Source organism: Ostrea edulis, chromosome 4 (genome assembly GCF_947568905.1).
Source record: "Ostrea edulis chromosome 4, xbOstEdul1.1, whole genome shotgun sequence".
Taxonomy (NCBI): domain Eukaryota; kingdom Metazoa; phylum Mollusca; class Bivalvia; order Ostreida; family Ostreidae; genus Ostrea; species Ostrea edulis.
The window spans coordinates 62369650-62394999 of NC_079167.1; the positions used below are offsets into that span (position 1 = coordinate 62369650).

The 25350-nt window shown below is 33.8% G+C and overlaps 1 protein-coding gene and 1 pseudogene across 2 annotated transcripts; one reads left to right on the forward strand and one right to left on the reverse strand.

Annotated features, from left to right (window-relative positions):
- Positions 1-2705: 2705 nt before the first annotated feature.
- LOC130054243 (uncharacterized) lies at positions 2706-4570 on the reverse strand (annotated as a pseudogene).
- A 7904-nt stretch (positions 4571-12474) lies between these two features.
- Positions 12475-24317, forward strand: LOC125669275 (B-cell scaffold protein with ankyrin repeats-like). 2 transcript variants are annotated; one of them, XM_048903723.2, is made up of 11 exons: positions 12475-12694; positions 12893-13413; positions 13619-13748; positions 14217-14483; positions 14652-14867; positions 14984-15019; positions 15741-15805; positions 21729-21789; positions 23454-23512; positions 23797-23856; positions 23977-24317. In XM_048903723.2, exons 1-11 carry the CDS (start codon positions 12667-12669, stop codon positions 24049-24051), a joined length of 1518 nt encoding a protein of 505 aa, XP_048759680.2. In that variant the 5' UTR covers positions 12475-12666; the 3' UTR covers positions 24052-24317. The 2 variants fall into 2 exon arrangements, with proteins under 2 accessions (XP_048759680.2, XP_048759683.2); XM_048903726.2 differs by having other exon boundaries at positions 12546-12694; positions 23797-23884; positions 23977-24116.
- The last annotated feature ends 1033 nt before the right edge of the window (positions 24318-25350 follow it).

The window sequence follows — 25350 nt, forward strand, 5'->3', positions numbered from 1 at the left end:
TAGTGATAAATACGATGACTAATAATTCATTATTTATTGACAACAATGGAATTAAACATTGTAATTGTAAGTCATCGTCATTTCACTTATTTGTCAACATCATCCATGCATCAAAACTCATAATGGGGCCCACATTAGGACTCGGGGTATCTTCTCTGTCAGGTGTGATTGTCCCCAGAACTTTGTCACACAAGCACGGGTATTTCTGGAAGGGAACATTTAGCCTTCATCCTAGTTTTAGCTAGTGAGCAGAGTTAACCCTTTAGCTTGATAGGAAGAGTACTGGACTTGTCTGTTAAATAATTGTATGTTTAATGATTTATTTTTCTAAATGCTAGATATATGCATGCGGTGAATAGATAAAGTATGATTTATTTCAGACTGGAAGCATATGATAGAAATAAAGATTTTGGTAGAGAGAAGTTAGAGAGTGAAGAATATGTAATGAGTGTGCCTGATCATGACATATACAAAGATTTGAATGAAGATTGTGTGTGTGCAACTGTGAAGATGACGGCAGTAGAGTTTTTCCTTAGTCAAGAAAATAAAAGAATTGACACTATACCACAGAATTTATACTCGAACAGATTTCTAAAGTACATTCGTTTGGCAAACTTCAATAACTTTTTCTTCTTCAGAAGTGAGTGTCGTGCCAAAATGAAAAAGTCAGTGACTTATAAGATTGATGTGTGCATTGATCAAGATGGTTGTGTTGTAGAAACACAATGTGAGTGTGCTGCTGGTATGGGACCTAAAGCTCATTGTAAACATGTGTGTACTTTGCTGTTAGCAATATGCAAGTTTTCGTCTTCAAAAGAAATTGTAACTGAAGAAACATGTACTCAGAAAATTCAAACTTTTCATCAATGTAAGCCATTTTCTGGAAGCCCCATCAAGGCTCAAGATTTGCAACTTGCTAGACAAGACACCAATGCTTTTAATTTTGATCCCAGGCCTACTAAATTCAGAAAAAGCACAGGTTACAATGATTATTTTAGAAATACTTGTGTTAATTATGCTCCAATTAACCGCCTTCCTATTTCTCAGTTATTTACTCCAGCAAACCCATATGCAGTTGACCTTGACCATGATTATTCATTTGAAAAACTCTCTGACATTTGGCTTCGAGAACAAAATATTACAAATATAAGCAATGCAGAAATTTGTTCCTTAGAAAAACAAACTCTGGGTCAATCAAAAAATAAACTATGGCTCTCAGAAAGATGTAAAAGATTACATTCCTCAAAATTTGGTCGAATTTGCAAATGTACAGATAGGACAGATAAAGATAAACTGGCAAAATCTCTTACAATTGTTCATGATATCAAATCAGCTCCCATAATTCATGGCAAGAAGTACGAGTCTGTTGCTCTTCAGAAATATTTTGAGGTAACGGGTGAAGTCACCAGAAGTTGTGGAACTTTTGTTAGCAAAATCTGTCCATTTTTAGCAGCTAGTCCAGACTCTATTGTAGAACAAGATAAACTTGTAGAAGTTAAATGTCCTTTTTCTTCCAGAACTCAACTTGTTACAACACAAACAGTTCCTTATTTGAAAGTTATTAATGGTCAAACTACATTAGACCCAACACATGATTATTATTATCAAGTTCAGGGGCAGTTGTTTTGTTGTGAAAGGAAAAGATGTGATTTTGTTGTTTATACATTTCAAGATATCAGGATATTTCAAATTGAGAGGGATGAGGTTTTTATAGAACAGATGTTAGAAAAACGAGAACACTTTTTTCAGTCACATTTCAAGAATGCTGTTCTAGAGAAGTTTTACTTCAAGCAGTATAGCAATTTTACATTTTGATTTGAGAAGATTAGACAAAATAAAGTTTTATCATTGTTTGTTTATATCAATTTGAAGTATACTTTAATTGCCATTGTGATCTGTTTATTTTACCATGAGTCAATGTTGCATACATTATCAGAATTTTGTTTTTTCTTTTTGTATATATATTTCTTAGCATAGGCAATTGTAGGTACCCAAAGCTACCCTTATAGAATATATATATATATATATATATATATATATATATATAGTGTGTGTGTGTGTGTGAATCTTTTCTCTTATTTTGTACATTTTTGAATTGTGATGTTTATTTTATGAAGATGACGTTGTTGAATTGAAATTCGGAATATGCAGTTAAACCTACTTATCTTATGACTTAAATATATAGTTTTAATGAAATCCATATTTTTCTTGTCTCTCAGTTGATAACTTCAGAAATCTGAAAGTTTTGTATGTCGACCTGTGGAAAGCATCCAATAGTGATAAGGAGACTTTTTAAAACAAAGTTTCTGGATGAACTGTTGTGTAAGTCAGTAAAAAGGAACAGGCAGTAAGCAATAGAATATTTACTAATGGAATACCCTATGTACAAATTCCATGTACTGGATCAGATAAATCTACAATTAAAATCGATAGAACTAAAAATTTAAAATATCTGCTTCACTTTGGATAACAACTATCAAATACTTACTCAGAGAGTATTGATGGAAATATTACATTGGAAGAGAATGCATAAAATTCAAACTTTTCGTGTACAGTATCTAGAGGGCTGTAAAATACTTACTCACAAAATACAAAAGTTTCGTGTTAAAAAAAAATAACAAACAAGTACTATATCAAAACAATGATACTTCTCAAAGGTTAGTATTTCCCACATAGGTACACTAGTAGTAGTCAACTGGCTGACAGACATTGTGGTTACTGTAAAGTGTCGCTTGTTGTAATCTTAGTTGAGATTTGACTCAGCTGATGTATATATGATGCAAAATTTGTATATGAATTTGGCAGTTATTTGACAATAATGAAAACAGTGTTTAAAGGTGCTATGCAGTGAATGCACCCTGATGCAAAGCTTTCCAGTCTGACACTGGAAATGAATGCAATAGCTGCCAAATTCATATCAAGTTTTGAAACCTGTTTAGTTTTGAATTTTGCAAGGGTAAGAAACACATGAAATGAGAACTGAATTGGGAATACCTAGGCAAGTCCTTAAAAAATTGTTAATTAAATTGCAATAATGTATAGATGTTGGGGAATTATTTCCAGACATAAATTACGAAGGGCTGTTCCACGATTTGACGAAGGCATCAGTCCAAATATCAGCTGAGTGGAATCTCAACTGAGATTACCAGTGAACTTGTTGGTACATGTTCTTAAGCATTTTTTGGAATAATACACTGCCTGAAATTACAAAGCATGAAACAATTGAATATGATTTCAGAGGCAAGTTTTGTTTCAGTTGTATTTAGAGGTTGAGTAAGAATTTTGTAAGTCTTTGCCAAACCAATAATTCGTTCAATATGTACACGTTTACTTGAAATTTTGCGGTCTCTTTGAATAGTTTTCCCACACATTCTGTTTCTGTTCTTAAAAAAAGTAGGCATATTTACAGTAACATCATAGGGTGCAAAAAGGTCTTGAACATTAAACCCTTTGTCAGCCATTGTGCTGTCCCCCTTGTCACATAATGTTGTAAGTCTTGATCTTTCAACTATTTGCCTATCAGAAGTTGAACCCCCATATGCTGGGGAAAGGTAAGAAACTAAACCACCCGGTGTTGCTCCAGCTAAAACTTTAACTGTGTTTCTATTTTTATAGGTGGAAAAGGTGCTCTGCTGTGCTCTGGGTGGTTTTGGCTTCATCACAGGACATTCAGTCCCATCGATGATCACCCTAGTAGTAGGAAACTGCCTGTTGAAGTCAGTTGGTGTATAATACCTGACGAGATCTCTCTCTGGCCACAAGTCAACTTCTCTCCACTGGTGAAACATAAAATTCACCCATGTAATCCAGATATTGGATACAGAGGACTCTGAAATGCTAAAAAGCCTACTCAGTTCAAAGTTAATCTTATGCTGTCTAAGCTTGATCAGTGTTAAAAAAACTGATCAGGAACACTCACATTATCAACCTGAGAATATAGATAATTAAGATTGTATGCAGCTTCACCAAGTGTCCACAGGACAAATAAAAAATCTTGATATGAAGAAAGACCAGTATAAAACATAATACCAGCATTGTCATTGACAAAGTTTTCAATACTAAAAATGGGTCTTTGTGGCGTCTGTGTGCTGGAGTTCACCGGAAATGATGGGGGGAAATTGGAGTTACTTGGTGCAAAAGAGGAGAGTAGTGCATTAGGATGAACATCTGTCTCAATGGTGACTTCACTCTCCACATTACACACAGAATCTTCATTTGGAAGGAAAGATGCACCATCAGCTTCACCGCCCATGTCCTCAACTGCTGTGCCAGTGTTGATGTACCCCCTTCCAGACCTCAATGTGCCATCTTCAGATTCTTTGAATGACTGCTTACATTGTCGCCATGGAAAGATACTTGGGACAGCATGGTCTTTTAGCTGTTTCTTTCTTGGTGTAGTGCCTATTATAGGGATGGAAATCTTAACAATTCTGAAGTTTAAGCATTAAATGTACATTCAATTGATATTGTTTATAGTAGTGTTCTTGATCATAGTTTACTTTATAATATCTGAATCTACAATTAAAATGAAAATTACAACTTGAATTGGATGAATTTTATTGATAAGGAACACTTTGGTGGAGGCACAGGGCAGTATATCCTCCTTTAGCACCAGCAACAGCACACTACACTAACATAGAATTTGTTTTAACACAAGAAATCCAACAATTAAGAAAAGCAGAAAATAATTTTGACAAAAAGTAAACAAAAACTCAATATATTTCATTATGCAATTTGTGAACATTTGAGGTGGCGAGGTTCAAACTTGAATATTTATTGTTTTTATATGTAATACATGTTATAAAATTATTCAGATAAGTTAATGTAGTTTGCAATAGTAAGCCCTGGGTGGGAATCGAACCCACATACCAAAGTGTGAACATTTTATGTTGCAGTATAAAACCAGTAGAAAAACTTTTTTCAGTGTGCGAAATCAACGGTAGACAAAATCTACTTGAATTACCCCCCACCCCCACCCCACAGTCTGTTGTAGCGAGACGAGTATTTTGAACTAATATGTTTATAGAGAGAATTAATGCACTTTTAAGACATTTACACATTTTGGGCATTCTGTAGTTCAATTTTATTTCCCTATTAGTACTACTTGCACAAATTAGACACTAGATATTATCACCAAGAAATAAACAGTATTGTAAATGACCTATGCATATTCAATATTAAGTGATAAAGTCTGTTGCAAAACAAAAGCGAATACAAATAATGAGTACAATTAGAACTCGATACTTCTATGTTAGCCTATAATAATCAGTTGGGCCTATAAAATTTGAAATTGTGGTAGATTCTTCAAAAGCAAGTTTCGCACACTGATACTCAAATAGTAGTTGGACATCATTTCATATTATTAAATGTAAAAATAGAATTAATGAATTAACTCCCTGGTTTCCTTGTGAGCTGTTGAAGGGTGTTGCAAAGTTTGTCCCATCTTGTAGTAGACTCGTACCTTGGACATCCATGACTAAACAAGTGTAGAATATGTCATCATAGCAATGTTATGGATTATTTAACTACTTCAGTAATGCATTGATATGATTTAATTGACAGGGACAGATACACGATTACACGTTCCTGGTACTACAGCTTTACTATAGTATCGTTCGATGTATATTGCGTAATTTGCAAATTAACAAAATAACAAATAAAAATAAAACATTGGTAATATTAAAGAAACAGACTTTAAAACAACTGCGATGTTACCGTGAGTTGTTTCCTTGATATAGTCGGTACTTTCGAAATGTTGAAAGCACACAACACTGGAAGGTGAAGGTTGCCACAACTTTCCTGGCTTCTGATCACGCTTAATAGCAATAATCCAGAGCTTCCGAAGGGCATCGTCTTTTGGAAAACGATGTCCTCCCCTGTTTGCGCACCCAGGCACACAACAACATGATGAGGGCATGCTACAATACTTTAACTGTATGAAATGTTTACGTATTCGTTTGCTTTGCTAATGGAATCTATTCTGAGCTAGGACCCCATCGGTAAAGGCGCCACCTACTTCCGCCGCAAGGGAAACAACTGCAAAAATGAATGCCATTGCTTCTGCAACAAAAATGGAAGACGGAAATATTCATATCTAGTGATCAGTCATTCAAAAACTTACTCTGTTAAACACCACTCTACAGCCCAGTAGCTAAGTACTTCGTTACTAGCTTGAAAATACGGATGTATATTTAATTGCTGTTATAAAAATTTAGAAATTCATTTCAAAATTAAGGATTATCTCCCTAATGCATAGCTCTTATCCTTGGACGAATTTGGCTCCACTTTTTTGGCACGCTGTTTTTGGCTATATTTAGCTCTAAAACTTCATAGTTATTTCGGATTTCAAACATTTCGGTTGAGCATCACTGAAGAGACATTATTTGTCGAAATGCGCATCTGGTGCATCAAAATTGGTACCGTATAAGTTTTATATTACAACATATTAATTTAACACAGGGTTCTACAGCACGGGTCTTGACAGGAAGTCAAGGTTGAGGTAAATCTATGATATACGGGTTTGAAATGTCACACAGCTCTGCACAGAAGGTTTATTTTCAATAATTATCAGAATGGAAGATGGTTTTAATGACAGTCTAAAAACGTTAAGAAGTAAAGCACAAAATTAAAGCTGCACTTTGTGAATTTGTAGATACATAAACCATTTTTATCCATTATAAAACAATATTATGAGCATTACATGTATCCGATATTTGCTTAGATATAGCTGCTGCAGTGGTTAGATAGAGGTACAAACGATTTTTTTTTGGTTAACTAATGCAGGTTTTGATATAGAATAAGAGGATGGACAGATTCAATGTAATAATTGTAATTAGTTCTGTTTTACTGTTGCTTTATTACAAAACCAGGGAAAAAAAATACAATTTTGAAAATTCAGACAGACAATTGTGAATACCTTATGTAGTTTAGGCACAATCATAAAATGAGTTTTAAAATTTTCTGTTGTATCAAACACACCCTATTTGCAAATGTTGGACTGCTCCATTGTTTCTGTATAATGGAATTTCCAACTTCAGCAAATGTTTCCATCACCATCCTTTAATATGGTGATAGATATTCCCTTTATCCTGACAGGGCAGGCCTTCAAAGCATGGGAACTTTCACTTTTGCAATGAGTATTGAAACTTAATCATGAAATCAAGAAAGAAATGTTTATAATACATCATATCCGTTTTAATCTACATGTACATTGTTCATTCTATGTAATGTATAGATAAATGAACACTAAAATACAAATCTAAAATCCTTAGTTTATTGGCTATTATCTTTATGATAGCAAACATTTCACTGTGTTTATTTTGATTTTTTTTAAAATGTCATTTATCATGCTTTGGAAATTAAAGAAGTAATACTAAATGCATGCTATCTGCACATTGAAAACATTAAGACCATATGCTCTGTTCTGAATGTGCGTTGCTCTTAAAATCAAATTCATTGTAATGATAACACTTTTATAATATGTAAATTGATATCAAATTGAATTCTATTGAATACAAAAATATTAATAAATCAATCATTTCATCACTATACTTTTTGGTGTTCTAGTACATAAGTTAGGAAGGGAAAAGCAAATATTAATAATTTTGTCAATAGATTATCAATCAAATCAATCAGATAGGTAGTAGTTCATGTTTATTCTAATGTACACATATCATTTTATTTCTACAACTTTGAAAAACTAAAACCAATAATAAATCAATGAAATCAATCATAATGCTGAAAAAAAACCCATCAATATGCCAATTATTTCATTAGTTGTGCAATCTGTTTTGGTGTGTACTAGTACATACAGATATGAAGGAAAAGGAAATGATTTATTCAATAAACTGATCAATAGATATTCAATAAAATCAATCAGATTGGTGGTAGTTCATGATTATTTTAAAGTGCACATTTACAAAACAGCAGAAACATATAATTTATCTGCTATGACTTTGAAAAACTTAAAAACCAATAATAAATCAATAAAAATTTTGAATTAAATTTTTTTTTGGTTGAGGTCAAAAAAAATTTTAGAGGCCAAATTTGAGGCCAGGCCAAAATTTGGGATGGAGCATAATTAGAGGCCAAAATTGGGGCCAGGCCAGGCCAATGGGGCCAGGCCAGGTTTTATAGTATGCCCTCAAAGAAACGTTTTGCAGAAAAACTGGATCCAGAAAACTGAGAGGTTTGGTGCTCATGGGGGGCTACAACATATTGATCTTTGGTGGCCTTGAACTGTTACTGGCTGTAAAATTCTGCAGTGGTTGGTTTCCTAACGTTCATATTTGTTTGTTTTCAACAAATCAATCTCTAAATTACTCTTCATTTTTCTGAAATTTTACTATGTGTTTCGTTTTTTCGATCAGTATAATTCAATTATAAGACAAAATATTTAAGATTTTAATTGCATTTCTTGTCTAAAATATGTATTTGAATTGTTAAAAAAATCTTTGAATATTCTGTTATATTTTTAGCAATACGCGACTAAATATAGAAAAGTTGTACCCCCAAGTAACTATGGGAGAAAGGTGCATTATACAAGAGCAATAAAAATTATCTGTTGAGTAGATTCTTAACACACATAAGAGCCAGCGCTTAGCATGGTAGAAAATTTGATTTATTGTCTTCATACTAAAATTAATATTTATCAAATGTAATAATGTTGTTAATGATGAAGACAGGTATTCGAGCAGCTGTAAAACAATTAGGTTCAAGTAGATTACTGTATAAATTGGAAAAAATGTTTAAGATACCAATAAGAACAGGCCTAATTGGGTGTTTTTGTTGTTCCTGAGTTATGTCCTTTGATAATGTAGAAAATGACCAATTTTTATACACCCGTCACATATGAATGGCACGGTGTGTCCGTAAATCTGTTTGTCAGCACCTAGACAGTAATTGATAGATTTGCGTCCATGGAAAGACGATGACAGACTGTCATTGGTGTTCGGAGGGGTGGGGGCATCCTAAATATCAGTGCCCTCGTCCGAAAATAAATATTTTCTTGACTATTTGATAATAAAACAAAACAGAAAAAGTGAATAGGTTGGTTGCGTTCGTCACAAGATCGCTTTTAATAAGCAAACATCAAATCGACAAAGCTGAAAAATCACTAATGAAAACATATGAATTCAAAACTGAAAATGGGCTGGGTGGGAGGGAAAGCTAAGGCACAGAAATACATAAGCGACCTTTGTTGCTTGTAACGAACCTCGCACTGCCCGAACACTGACCAGTAGTGGTATATATACTAAACGCAAAAGCGCTCGTGCATGAGCTCAAAACCCCGCGAAATGTATTTACGGAAAATAATATAGGATTAAACATTCTTTTTGAAGAATTTATCGATGTGTAAACTCCGGACATTTTACTCACAAACTGAATAAAAGTGCGAAGCACTTTTATGTTAAGTTTGTGAGTAAAATGTCCGGAGTTTACACATCGATAAATTCTTCTAAAAGAATGTTTGATTCTTATAATTCCAATTCGTTCACTTTATTAACAATTGCAAAAATTTGAATAGTTTCCCCGCACTATGTTATTTGTTTTCAGGCGTGTATGAATACATCGCGTTTTCGGATTTATTGATGTGTAAACTCTTGTTCAGCTTTATTTTGTCCAATCAAAACAATTGTAATAAATGATATTGGAATTATACTAGTATATAATTTTTGGCCTATTTTAGCGATTTCCAATGATTCATTAAAATAAAAAGAGCTTAATTTAAGCGCATCACTATAATATATATTGTATGTATAAATGAAAATGAGTAAATCAATATAATAAATAAATGAAATCTATATAGCGCCTTATATAAAATTACTCTAATGCGCTTTACAAGGGTAGCGGTGAGGAATGCAACAATAAAAATACAATTAAATGAAAATAAATGACAGTATGACATAAAATCTTACATCTATAAAATAATCAAAATAAAACATTATTATCAAGATCGATAATTAAAGTATTTTTTAGTGTGGTAGAACACCATGCAAAGTATATAAAAGAATTCTAAAATGTTAAAAGCTAAAACACTATTAGCATAAATGTTTCTGGGAAAAAGTAATAAATACACATAAAAACAGAATCACAGATCACACATTAAAAGCAAGACGAAATAGGTGGGTCTTTAAATTTCTTTTAAAACAGTCGAGTTAATGTACATTTCTAAGTCCACATGGCAGACCGTTCCAAGGTGTCGCCATGTCAAACCTCCTCTCTCCATGTCTTGGTTACAGGGACTGTACATAACGAGACAGGCTGATTCCGATCTTAGCGATCTCGCCGGTATGTATGGCGTTCTGACAAATATCTAGGAGCCAGGTTGTGAAGACACTTCTAAACGTACAACAGAATTTTGTATTGAATATGGTACCCGACTGGAGGCCAATGCATCTGGATCAGAACAGGTGTAATGTGTTCGTATTTTTCTGTCCACATTACCACTCTGGCAGCAGTGTTCTGTACACTCTGAAATTTGTTCGTGTATTGCTTGTTCACTCCATATAATAGGACATTTCCATAATCTAACCTCGGTGTTACCAAAGAGTTCACAAGTATCTTACATGCAACCTCAGAGATAAATGGACGAATGCTACCTATCCGACGGATGTGCATGTAGCATGATCTTACAATGGAACTACACTGCTTGTCCATGGTAGTGACTTGTTAAAAATTGTCCCAAGAATTTGCACACAATTGGCCTCAGTTATTATGTTTCCTCCGAACGAAATGTGACAGTCAAGATTTTCAGATCTACTTCGTTTCAGAACGAACACCATGAGTTCTGTTTTGTCTTAATTCAGCTTTAATAGGTTTGAACCCATCCAGTTGCGAATATCCTTTAGACATGCCACAAGTCGTTCTGAAATATCTTCCCAGCTGTCACGTGGTTCAACCATGATATAAATCTGCCTGTCATCAGCGTAGCAATGATAATCCATATTGTGAATATCACATGTATGATCGATGGGTTTACTAAACAGACAGTAAAGTTGAGGCCCGAGAACGGAACCTTGCGGGACACCAATCTCTATTTCTTGGGATTCGGATAATTCAGAACCAATGGCCACATGAATACAACAACAATTATTATCCAAGCTGCAACTACGCCGTGATGCACTTTCAATAAAGCAATCTCGGTTGAGTGGCCAGACCGGTACGCCTACTACCCATTAAGTTAACAAAAATTTTATCAACCAAAATTAATGGTGTACCTTGTAGACCCAAATCCACCAGATTTGTGTCCCGCGGATATACGGTACTATGCAGTTTTTTCTTTCCTTCTTTTTTTTCTCACATAAAGTGAAGTGAAGAAAATTGATTTTTTATTGCCCCAAAATTATGACTGTTGCTATAAAGTCACTCTATAAAACGTTTTGACGGCTCGTAATACCGTGGGGATACAGATTAGAATAGGTCCTCAATACCCCATGCTTGTTGTAAATGGGGACTAAAAGGGGCCGAGGCACTGTGTCACACCAGGTGTAACACGGTGAATATCTCTCCCTGCTCAAAGGCCGCTAGCGCCGAGCATAGGTCTAACTTTTACATCCCTTCACCGGAAATGGTGACGTCTCCATATGATTGAAAAATTCTCGAGCGGTACGTTATTCTAACAATCAGTTGACCATCCTATAGATGGCCAACGGTAGAGCGAAGATGGATTCGTGAGGAATAATGCAGTCTATCACACTGTTATTTTAACCAGGTCTCAAGACTTGAAATTTCAGAATTTTGTAAGTCTAAAATCGTGTAAATGTTCGTAAAATATTCAGTAGTTTTATTCAACTCCATTAATAGAAATACTAGAGTTTATTTCGTTCTATTGCGATAAGAAGTATTTGACAGATCTCTATAAAGAGTAAAGTCAGATAAACTGCACAGATGCACTTTTTGCATTTACTACCATCTTGTAAATTCACACGACAAGCATGACGCTACAAATTAATATAAGAGTACATTTTAATGGATGAACACATTCCACATATGATACATAAAAGATCAGATTTCAACAAAGACTAAGGTGATTTCCAGAGTTCTCATGGCTATCTGAAGCGTGAAGCAATTTGCATCTTTATTTTAAAAAAAATAATAACAAAATGATGTGACAAACTGTTGCATTTGTCATTCTTTGTTTACAATCTCACATATACTTTGTACCCTTTTGACTTTTAGCATTCATTTCAGTTTACGATCACAAAGACAATACAATATGGGGAAAGATGGGCATTGACCAAGGTAGAATGAATGATTTTGAGGCGGATCAAAAGCATTGCCAATGGTTTACACTTTCTAATTACCTTTTACTGTACACGATATACACACAGTAAGATATCGTGCAATAAAAAGGAGCTCAATGATTTTGCAAATTGGTATAGTTTTTAATGTTGGAAAAATGGTAAAAGAAGGGGAATCCCTCAAAGTTCAAAATGCTATTTTTAACGAACACTTGAGCTTATTAGGTAGATTTCTTTCGTAGGGTAGGTAAAATAGACCCCCATATGTGTTTATATAAATATGATATCAACTAATGTAGGTCAATTTCACACGGCGATATCGCATGCCCTGACGAAATGAATTTTAAAAATCTGCCATTCGTGTGGAAGAGGAAGTCATCTGCAAGTGTATTTAAAGAACCTGCCTCAGTCTTGCATATCAAAGATGGAGGATGATAGAGATCCGTATACTCGTAAGTAGAAATGATTCTTAATGAAGTTGTTGCTTATTTTGTGAGGGATATTTGGGATTAATTTTTCAAAAATGTCTTGAATTTTGAGTTTTTCTTCATCTCTAGTTTGGTTTCAATAGCTTTTATGTTCATATTGATTCTACACACCGGACTTTGCTCTTTTTTAACGTGAAAATAATGAAGTTCTTTGTTTGGCAGATCCCTCCGTGGGAGAGGAAACTGATACAGATCTGTATCTTCCTATGCGTCCTAAACTAGAGAGAGGATCTATCCTTGTCATACACACACACGAAGGCGAACCAATCGCTGAATTCATTAAGAATAATCTAGAGAGATTTAATGATCAGTTCCATATCAATGTCAGTACATGTGATGTCAATGAAGTAGAGAGCAGAAATTTGGCTTACCAAGTAACCATTCTTTTGATAACCAAAGAGACCATATCCCATTTGGAATCAATCACAGACTCGCCATGTCCATCTCTTCAATTTCACACGAACACGACCTGTGCTTTCCTGGTTCACGAATCTGTTTGTATTGAAGATGAACATGTCAAGACGGTGTTGGAAAACAAGATTCCGAATTTTTCTGTTTGGAAACCCCTGAAAATCCAATCTGTGAGATCTACAGTGATTGACATTGTGAATTTGCTGGATCAAACGGAGGAGTCCTTCCCGCCTACTTTGCAATACCACCTAGAGCCGAACTACATCGTAACAGTAAGTGGAGGCATATCCACAATATTCATAATTGAAAATGTTCGATACACATTAAAACATATCAAAACGAACCTCATGTACATTAAAAAACATAGAGAAGGAGCAATTATAAAGCTTTACCTCTATGGCAGCACAGTTCACCGTGCTACAGGATGTCATTTCGTCTTATTTGAGCATACATGCGTACTCTTTCTATTTTAAAAAGGACAAAACTCAAGTCTTTATTCTGTTCAAATCTGAGAAAAAGATGACTTCTTCGGTGGTTGTGCATGTAGACAGAAAGAAGATGGATACCAGGCACCTCAATGCTTATACATACTCTTTTTGCCCAAACGGTAATTTGGTCAATATGTACTCATTTTATCATCGGAATCGTTAAATTTGATTTTACTGCATTCATTTAATTATGTACATACAATATTTCGTTCCTGTGAATTGATACCATTTATCTTATTTTTTTAACACTATTACGATTTGTTTATACCATCCACTAAATATTTCTAGCCTCTCTCTCTGTTTGCCTTTTCTCACTAGTCTTTTAAACGTTACTATCGAATGGTTAGTTTCATACCATTTGTTTGACTGTTTTTTACATACTGAGTTTGATTACGAATTACTCAGTTTACTGTGACTCGAAAAATGCTTACTCCTAATGGACATTTGATCCAACCGCTCTAATCTCGATTTGGTATTCTTTATATGATTTATGAAATTGACCACTGTTTATCACCTTTCTCATTTATATAAAGTGTTAAATGCTCCTTAGGTATTATTTATCGATTTATTTATATTTATTATCTAAGGCTTGCCATATGGAAAAAATCCAGTGAATATCTTCGTTGATGGAAAATCTGTGGGTACAACGAATCTAACAGTCGGAAACAAGATGGATTTCCTTTACGAAGAAATCGAAGACCTTCATAATCCAGTGGAATTTCTCTGCCAGTCACTGAAGCTTTCCACAAGTAACAGAGAACAATTGGATAGGGAATTGGGAGACAGAATAAATGATCAGGTCATCGCCAATTTCGGATTCATGAATGGTCTAGATCAACGGTTTTCTTGGCGTGGTGAGCTATATTAGTCCCCTTAACAATACCAATATACTGTACATGCATAAATGTGGTCTTTTGAAATGAAACGTTTATTTTAAATAAATTTTTTAAAACTTTCATGCAAAGCAATAGAATTTTTTTCTAATGGCATTTAGAGGAATTGAAACATTCTATTTTTACCAGACCAAAAGGTTAATACAGAACTACCGACAATGCTTCATTTTGGAGCCAAATTTGGATTGGCCTGTTTCTGCAAAGTTTTGATGAAAGTTCCTGGTTTTCAAATTGCCCAAACCATCCGGAATAAAGACAATGAAATACCAAGTCAAATAGCTCAAAGAATGGGGTTCAGCGAACTCTCAAGAGAATTAGATGTTTCACAGTTCATGTCATCTAATTGTAAGTATTGTTTAGAAATTGAAACCGAGTTATTAAAGCCGCATATTGCTGGCAGCACTGCTAAACTAAGTGTTGTTTATTAGTAATCTAAACTTTTGATGCTATATTTGGAACAGACAGTCTGGCAAGATTGAATCGCAGCGTCACGGGAAGTGAGTACTATTTTTATCACTTTAAAACAATATTACTAAAAACTATCATTATTACTTGTAATCATAGCAGATCATAACAGAATATGCAGAATTGAGCGGATTTTTAACACATAATTATTGTTCATATACATTAGTATGACGGAATATTGTAATCTCAATGTTTTGTTTTATATGAATTATGGCTTGGAACCAATAGCTATATGTTGAGCAATAATAGATTGTGAAAGGTGTTACATCTAACCTGCAGTGTAATTTAGATCAATGGAGAGATACTATAATGATTGGATGCACTCTTTACATCATAAGTTCGATATTTCATATTATATATATATATATATATATATATATATATATACACCAGTTATCAAAAAGACTCTATTATACGTCTACATGTGTAAAACGGTGCCATCATATAGCATATAATACTGGCACATATTGTATATTTAAATGCGTTCAGGATTAATAGAAGGCAGTTTTTGTCCCGCACCTTTCTGTTTTGCCTCTGTTTGTTGTTCTTGATTGTATAGATACCGTTATCGTTGGAATTGTTACTTAAATTCTTAATAAATGTTGATTTCATTGATTTCTGGTTTTTCTAGGGGTCCGTGTTTGCCCCAATCTTCTTTATATGATGAGCATTCACTGGATAATGATGATCTTATAGCATAGTTTACAGTATTCTTATTTTACAGTTCATCATATGACTGAAATCTATTTATAGGCCCGCCACTGCTTCCTAGGAGCAGACAGAGAAGCGCAAGTGATCGAACCGACAGCGAGAGCTCGGTATGTATGGGGAATACCCGTGATGTCTAGGGTCAAGTTTCACACTTCGCTGTACTCTATGTGACTGACTCATGGGATGGGAACAATAATTTATGGGAAGGCATTCCACCTTTCATTAAAAGTTGGCACGCTCTATACCTACACTAGATTTTATCATTCGAAATTACAAATTTTATTTTGCATCGGACTAAGTTTGCGTTTTCCCGGGATCCGGTCACGTGATGGCAGTAGGCTGACGTACTTTTGAGCGCTCCGCTAAAAATTCGATTTTGTTTCTCAAAAACTTTATAAAAGCTTCAAAAGACGCCTAATCAAATAAAAGACCGATTTGTGCATGTTTCTGTGGAATTTCTGTGGTATTCTTTGCGGTTTTGACTTTGTATTCCTTGAAGTTTAAAAATCATCGTGAGCAGAGATCTACTCACTGGAATATCGGAGAACATGGACGGGAAAGAGAAAACAGAGAAAAAGAATGAGAAACAAGTAGATCGCAGCGGAAAATCTCTGGAGAAAAGGTTGGTACAGAGTCAACTGAAGATAGATTCGGTACCATCATCTATAAGAACTTTAAGAAGTACGAATGTCTCGGACAAAAGGCTACAACAACGGACTAGTAGTTCCGACGCAGAACCCACGACACCCATGTCTCCAGGTGCCGACATATCGGGTGAGTTAAAAAGAATTCATGAAAGCCTAACAGAGATCAGGGAATCTATGGTAAAGAAAGACGATATCAAAAGCATAGTTGCAGTGATTATGTCAGAAATGAAGGGAGAAATAAAAAATGAAATCATCTCGGATGTTAAAGAGACACTAACAAAAGAAGTCATTGAAAGCGTGAAAGCTCAGGTGAAAGACGAATTTGAAAGCAGAGTCGACCAAAAAGTAAAAACGTTTCAAGAACACCTTAAAGAATTGAGATCATTACAGAGCACGATGAAAAGATATCGATCCCTGACGGAATCAGCGTTGACCCTCGCTAATCACAACCAGCAGTACTCTCAGAAAAACAATGTAAAATTTCTGGGATGGAAGGAGAAACCACAAGAAAACCTTCGAGAAGAACTGTGTGTCATAATGAAGGAAGCAGCGAAAGTGACCATCGACCCCGCTGATATTTTAGCCATTCACAGAATTCCAGGGGCGAAAGGAAAAATCAGACCAGTAATTGCAAAATTCAAAAACTCAGAATCTAAAATTACAGTTATTCGAAACAGGTCTAAGGAAGAAGTCAAAAAACGATTCAAGATGTTCGATCATATAACACAGATGAACTCTCAATTACTAAGAGATCTCAACAACGACGAGAAAATCCAGAGTGCCTGGTACTACAACGGAAAAATTTTCGGGTTGGACCAGAAAGGTGTTCGACACAAGTTCGATATTATGGACACAGCCTGTTACCCTGTAGAAAGCTAAACAAACTTTAAATTTACATGCGGGAGCAACAAATTTGGATCGGGTTTGAAATACCATTATCTGATGAGCGACAGGACCGGGATAGGGATCATCGAACCGATACAAATTGTTTACATGTGTTTGTGTTATTATGTGAGTGTTAGTGTGTGTGAATGGGTAAACGATGGACGGGTAAGTTACTTGCTGAAAATGTCTAGATGTTTAGTTGTTTTACTTATTTTTCTGCGATGTCGTTGTCTGAAAATATTTTAATAGCCACAGTGAACTGTCAGGGGCTGGCAACTCCATCTAAACGTAAAGATGTTATTAATTACTTGAAACAAAAGCGTTTTTCTATTATATGTCTACAAGATACTCATTTTATTTCTGAATGTGAACCATATATTGAATCACAGTGGGGATACAAATGTATTTTTAATTCTTATATGTCAAACTCAAGGGGTGTGTGCATCTTGTTCAATAATAATTTTGAGTTTAAAACTCATGGTGTAAAAAGGGATTGTGAAGGTAATTTACTTGCACTTGATATGACAATTGAAGAAAACAAAGTAACTCTTATTAATATATACGGGCCTAATACTGATAACCCTCAATTTTACGAAAATGTACGAAATATTTTCTTGGAATATGACAATGAATATTTTATTCTATGTGGTGACTTTAACCTCACATTAAACCCTTCACTGGATACTTATAACTATTGTGGAATCAATAATCCCAAAGCACGTGCTAAAGTTCTAGAAATCATGGACGATTTACAACTTTTAGATTACTACAGAGTGCTAAATTCAGATAAAAAAGCTTATACATGGCGGAAAAAAAATCCCTTAAAACAAAGTCGCCTTGACTACTTTCTTGTATCTGATAGTTTGTCAAATTTGGTTGAAAACTGTACCATAAAGCCAGGATATAGATCTGATCATTCTGTTGTTATTCTTGAATTAAAATTTAATCCCTTTACAAGAGGGCGTGGCCTTTGGAAATTTAATAACAATTTATTAACAGACAAAAAATATGTTATGAAGGTCAAAGAAACTATTCAATCTGTTACTAGCCAATATTTGGATAACATAGATAATATAAATTTTCAGTGCAAAAACGATATTGATGAAAGTTTATTTCTGGAGGTTTTAATGATGGAAATTAGGGGAATTACTATATCATACTCAGCATTTAAGAAAAGAGAAAAAGACATCAAAGAAAAGAAACTTTTAGACGAAATTGAAATTTTAGAGTCTGACTCTCCTATTGATTTTGATATTCTAGATGAGAAGAGAGCAGCTCTTGAAAACATTAGAAAAGAAAAGCTACAAGGTCACATGATAAGGTCTCGTGCACGTTGGATAGATGAAGGGGAAAAACCTTCAAAATACTTTTGTAATTTAGAATCCCGAAATTATTTAAATAAAACTATCAAAAAAATTCAGTTGGATACTGGTACAATTTACAATCAGTCAGATATATTAGAAGGCGTCAAGAAATATTATGAAGCCTTATATACTAATAATGATTTTAACTTAATTAATGTCGACCTGGAAAGCATCATCTCAGATTACAATTCTCCCAAGTTAGATACACATGCAACCAAAAAACTGGAGGATGATATTGAAGAAGCAGAGGTTCTTATAGTATTAAAAAATATGAAAAACAACAAATCCCCGGGTAGCGATGGTTATACAACTGAATTCTTTAAATTTTTTTGGAATGACATTAAATATTATGTTGTTAGAGCTATTAATTGTATATATCATAAGAGGGAACTTCCTATTTCGCAAAGACTAGGAATCATTTCATGCTTACCTAAAGGGGACAAACCAAGACAGTTTTTAAAAAACTGGCGACCAATTACACTTTTAAATGTATTATACAAAATTATATCTGGTTGTCTCAGCTTTAGAATTAAACAAGTTTTGGATTATATAATATCCGATACACAGTCTGGTTTTTTAAAAGGTAGATATATAGGGGAGAATACTCGATTTATATATGATATTGTCATACACTGAAAGAAATAATATCCCAGGCCTTCTAGTTCTCATTGATTTCGAAAAGGCCTTCGACTCAATGTCATGGTCATTCATATATAAAGTTTTAAAGTATTTTGGTTTTGAGGAAAACTTTATTCAATGGATAAAAATCTTAAACACAAATTTCAGAGCCTCAGTTTTACAGAGTGGCTTCTTATCTGAACAGTTTGATATACAAAGGGGATGTAGGCAGGGTGATCCCACTGCACCTTATTTATTCATCCTATGTGCAGAAATTCTTGCAATATTAATTAAACAAAACAAAAGTATAAAAGGCATATGTATAGAAAACACAGAACACAAAATATCGCAATATGCAGATGATTCTTCACTAGCCCTTGACGGATCACCTGAATCGCTTTTTGCAGCTCTAGTTACGATAGAATTTTTTTCCAGTTTCTCTGGTCTAAGGATTAATTCTTCTAAAACAAAAATTGTTTGGATTGGTTCAAAGAAATTTTCAGATCAAGTTTTTCACCATACAAGATGGAAATTAGATTGGGGATCAACAACTTTTAATTTATTGGGTATTAATTTTTCAGTTGACCTTACAGAAATTGAAGATATAAATTTCGGAATTCAAATACCAAAAATCGTTGCTCTTACTGAACAGTGGAAAAGAAGGATTCTTACTCCCATTGGGCGGGCTACTGTCATTAAAACCTTGCTTATTCCAAAATTGAATCATTTGTTTATATCACTTCCTACTCCAAAGAAAGAAACAATCTCTTATTTATACAAAATTATTTTTGAATTCCTATGGAAATCTAGTGTAGATAAAGTTAAGAGGTCTGTGATAACACAAGACTATCTATCGGGTGGTATCAAGATGGTTGATATAAGCAATTTTATTACATCATTGAAATGCTCTTGGATTAAAAGGCTTACTAGGTCCAACTGTCAGAAACCATGGATGAATATTTTTTTTGCCATGTATGGAAATGATATTTTAAAGAAATTATATGACTTTGGAGATAGTTTTATTGTGGAACAATTATGTGTTAAAAGCAATGTTTTTTGGAAGGATGTTTTTAATGCTTGGTTTTTTTATTTGAAGACTAGTCAAAATCTTCCAAATATTAAAAATAATTTTCATAATATTCCAGTGTGGTACAATTCTAATATTAGAATTGCGGGAAAACCTGTGTTTTATGAGAAATGGTATGAAAAGGGGATTAAAGCTGTTCAAGATTTTTTTGATACTGATTGTAACTTCCATACCATAGAAAAATTTCAGTGTTTATACAATCTTCAAGTAGTATGTGTAATGAAATACAATAGCATTATTACTGCAATTTCAAAATATTTAAAACGTCTGTCAATTGATAGACACTCAACCAAACAAAATGTTAATCCATGTATGCCTATATTTTTTGAACCAGTTTTATTACATGAAAGATGTTCTAATATTATTTACAATATTTTAAATGCAAAAGAAGATATCCCAACTTCTATGGGCAAGTGGAAAACTGAACTATCTTCATATGGAGTAGATGATATTTCAGTGCAAGATCTGTTTAAAATTTGTTTCAAAACATCTAGTGATTCTTCTGTTCAGTGGCTACAGTTTAGAATTTTACATAGAATTCTTCCTGTTGGTTATTATTTGAAAAACATTAGTGTTAAAACAGATGATCTCTGTAGATTTTGTACAAGTAATATTGAAACAATAACACATATTTTTACTTCGTGTAATAAGACCCAAACATTGTGGAGTGAGTTAAGTCTTCATATATATAGAAAAATTTCAGAAAGAATTGGTTTTAATGTGTCAAATATAATATTTGGTGAAATTCCACTGTCTTTAAATAATAAAGCCATAAACTTTATAATTTTATATGCTAAACAATACATATTTATCTGTTTAATGCAGAATAAAGAACCAAATCTTGTTAGATTACTATGTCACTTAAAGTTTAAATATCATGTAGAGAAATATGCTGCAATTCAAGCATTTAAAATACATAACTTTGATAAAATATGGATGAAGTGGGAAAATATTTTTGCAATTGATTAATTATTACTACATGTACTTGTCATTATTTTTAGTACATGTATTATTGTTATTATTATTACTTTCACTATTGTACAGCAAGTAACCTAAACCACAGGGAGATGTATGCATGTATGAAAGGTATGTTTGTGTAAGTGTTTGATGTATTGTATGAAACCAAAAAAATAAATAAATTATAAAAAAAAAAAAAAAAAAAAAAAAGTTTGCGTTTTCCCCAGCTAACACATTTAAAACTAAGAAATAATCCAGTATGAACTTTATATATATATATAAAAGCACTGAAAAGGCCATGCTACTGCTTTAGTACTTTTATAAATTTCTTTAATGGCCTTGTATCTTCTCAGATCGGACACTTTAAGAAAGTAGGGTGTTGTTGAGTTTTTGTGCTTTTATATATATATATATATATATATATATATTCCTAGTGAACTCCTGATATGTATTTTTTATCATTCTAATATAGTTTGTGTCAATACGTTCTTGTGAAGAAAGAACACAGATCCACAGAAGGAGGAATGAATCAGGTAAAGGTGGATTTTCGATTGTTTGTTTAACGTTCGGTCGAGAAGTTTTCTCTCATAATCAGACGACACCAGCTGTAGGTGAAGCACCACAAATTTAAACCCATGCTTAGCACTCAGGGCCGTAGCAGGCAGTGAGGATTCTTAAACGTGCCAACGCCTGCCGAGACATAGGACATCCGTTTTAAGGTCATATCCGAAAGACCCGTTATCCTCACTGTAAATCAAGAGCGTTTGGCGAAGGAGCAATTGCCAATCACTACCTACGTTAACGTCTTAGGTATGACGCGGTCATGACACGAACGGGGCTCGAACTCGTGACCTCCGAAGCGAACGCTCTCCTACAGGGCTACTGCGACCGGTTAGTAGAGCTAGAAACATTTTGTCTCTCTCAGGGGTCGAAAAAACCAAATTTGTATTAGATGTAAAAAAAAAAAAAAAAATTGTCACAGTAATCAACTTAACCTGCAAATTTTTCTCATATTTACATTTGGGAGATTTGGTACCGCAGGTCGTGAGTTCAACTCCGGGTATGGGAGCTCGTGGGTATATAGCGATTTTCTCTATCGTAACTGTGTAGCGTGTGACAGCGTGGCTTCCATCGACATCGAAAGCAAGTTTTTTTTATATAGATGCCAGTCGAGTACGGAAGCCCATTTAGGACCTATCAAAAATACATTTCTAATTTGAAATAACGAATTTCAGAATTCGTTATTTCGATTTTAATTCGTTATTTCAAACATTAAAATTCATTTTAACGGATTAAATTCGTTATAATGAATTTATAAACTTCGTAATGACGGATTTCAAAATTTGAAATAACGAATTCAAATTGCATAATTCGTTACAAATTTTCTTTAAAAACTTGTACTGATGAAAAGGTGAAGATAACGAACAGTCATCAATTTCGTAACTCCTATAAAGAATACAAAATTAAGAGTTGGGCAAACACGGACCCGTAAATATACTAGAGGTGGGATCAGGTGCCTGCGACATCTTCATCTGACTACATTTTATCAACTACTCGCAAGCTCGTGCATTTTGACAGCCAACTCGTGCCAATATTTACCAATATAAGTTCAATAACCCTATAATATCGAATTTGACAATTTGATATAACCATTTCTAAAATTCGTGTTTTCAAATTTAATTCGTTAATATAAATTTTGAAATTTGTTACAACAAATTTGTTATAACATTTAATCCGTTATAACGAATTTAAAAGTTTGAAATAACAAATTAAATCTGTAATAACGAATTCTGGAATTCGTTTTTTCAAATTTTCAAAAATATTTTTTGATAGGTCCTAAATGGGCTTCCATAGTCGAGCAATTTGTGCGCTGGTCATTTGACTAGATTTGGTTCCGCAGGTCGTAGCTCAACAGCGGGTAGGGACGAAAGTGGGTATCCATATATATATATATATATATATATATATATATATATATAAAGCACTAAAATGACCAACGACACGAACAACGAGATTGTCAAATTTTCGGGGACAAACGAAAAGAATTACATAATGTGGTCAATATCAACAGAGCATTATATATATATATATATATATATACATACACACACACACACACACACACACACGCACATATATATATATATATATATATATATATATATATATATATATATATGGAATGAATTTATTACAGGTTTGTTCAGAATATCAGGACAGTCCAGGGACAGCGGCATTTCAGCTAGATCCGATGTGGTAGGCGATTCAGGGTCTAACAGAAAGTAGAAGTAGATTGAGCATGCATTACATGTGTTTAAATTGTATTAGAGTTTTATTATAGATGTTGAAATACAAAACCTAATCCAAGCATATCACAGCAAATGGAAACTACATGTATATTGTGAAAGTATTTAATTGAAGGACATATTTTGAAAATGACTGTTTTAACGTTTAAAATAGGAAGATCATCAGTCAATGAAAGTTATTGCAGTACGAGTTGAAATAAGACTTAATTTCTTTAATTTGGATTTCTTCCATAGTTTGAAGGATTTGATTCAAACGTGCTTGAAGAAATGGACGAAAGGAGTAGCCAAGAAAGAGTAAAGTTCTTATAAAAACCAAGAAAGAGTAAAGTTCTTATAAAAACCAAACTGAATTTGATCCTATACATCTTCCGAAAAATTTCAATACAATCACGACAGTCTTACTATGTTTAGCAGCTGCGACAACGAGTTAGCAAGGAATTACCCGAAGGGCCATTTCCCGCTTTCTATGGTTCTAGCACACGAATGTGAGAAAGACAGACATTCTACAGACTTACTACTGCATTTAGAAGTCTGTGACCTCTACAGTCATGAAGTTCATTACGATGTATTCTTGCCAAAGTTAACTGTTTATTACAGGATGTTTTCTATGTAGATATGACTCTAAATATATTATACATACATGATGTTAAAACAAGCAGTGTAATGACTACTCATGCAAACTTATTGTCTATGTACTTTAGCTAGTACGGTGTATATCAATTATGTTTTAATGCAATAAATATGTTTTCATTAAATCTTGTGGTATTAATGATGTCAACTAAAAACAAGGTATATCACAAGTAGATATTAAAAGATTTTCTTCAGTATTTGGTCATAAGTCCAACCTCCCCAAGCCGTTATACCAATTATAATAGACGCCAAATGACTGTATCCCATTTCTATTCTCAATGACCGTGTATAGTGTGACAGCGTGGCGAGAATGAATTTAAAGTTTTTTGACTTGCCTATTTGGTCGAGCGGTATAGCGCGCGTCACACGATACTAGAAGAATTGGTTCCGCAGGTCGTGAGTCAAACTATGGTAGTGATGGAAGTGGGTATTCTTATTTAGGGAATTCTTTGTGCTTTCTACCGAACGAAGCAAGGTTCTAAACGTTATACATATGAAAGGAAGCAAACAAAATCGGCAAAAGAATAGAGAATATTTCTACATACGTTCACTGAAAATTCTGAGCTGTACGGGGGACGCCATTTTGTGCAACTAACGATATCCTCGTCTATCGTACGAAGCCACACAAGAAGCTCTGAATAATCGATTCGTTAGTTGCTTCAAGTTATCCGAGTTTTAAACTTGATTCCCATATATATATATATATATATATATATATATATATATATATATATAAAGCACTGAAGAACCAACAACATTCAGTATCCAAAACTGTCGGATCTATATAAATAGATACAATGGTCAGGGATAATAATTATATAAAGCACTAGAATGACCAACGACATGAACAATTGGAATTGTCAAATTTTCGGGACAACCTGTCCCTTCGTCATGACGGGAAATGATTACATTATGGAGAAAACACAAATATAATTAACAATAAGCACTAAAGCTACACTACAAAACTAGCTAAACACTTTTCCAGCGGATTACATGTTGCAGGCTCTGTTATTAACTCAAAAAAGAATAAGAATCAGAGCGTGAACTCATCATGTCTGGTCACTGTGGTATCAGTCGGTAAAGTGTGAAATTCATTAAAGGACGCAACGCATGTTTCTAAACTTTTTCATTTTTTCAGCAAAATTAACTCTTTTTATG

What these genes read in the sequence shown, in the direction of transcription:
- LOC125669275 (XM_048903723.2), top strand. Translation starts at nt 12,667, where the DNA reads ATGGAGGATGATAGAGATCCGTATACTC. An exon ending in ATACTCTTTTTGCCCAAACG is followed by an intron (nt 13,749 to 14,216) that starts GTAATTTGGTCA and finishes TTATTATCTAAG; the next exon opens with GCTTGCCATATGGAAAAAAT. An exon ending in GAATCGCAGCGTCACGGGAA is followed by an intron (nt 15,020 to 15,740) that starts GTGAGTACTATT and finishes ATCTATTTATAG; the next exon opens with GCCCGCCACTGCTTCCTAGG.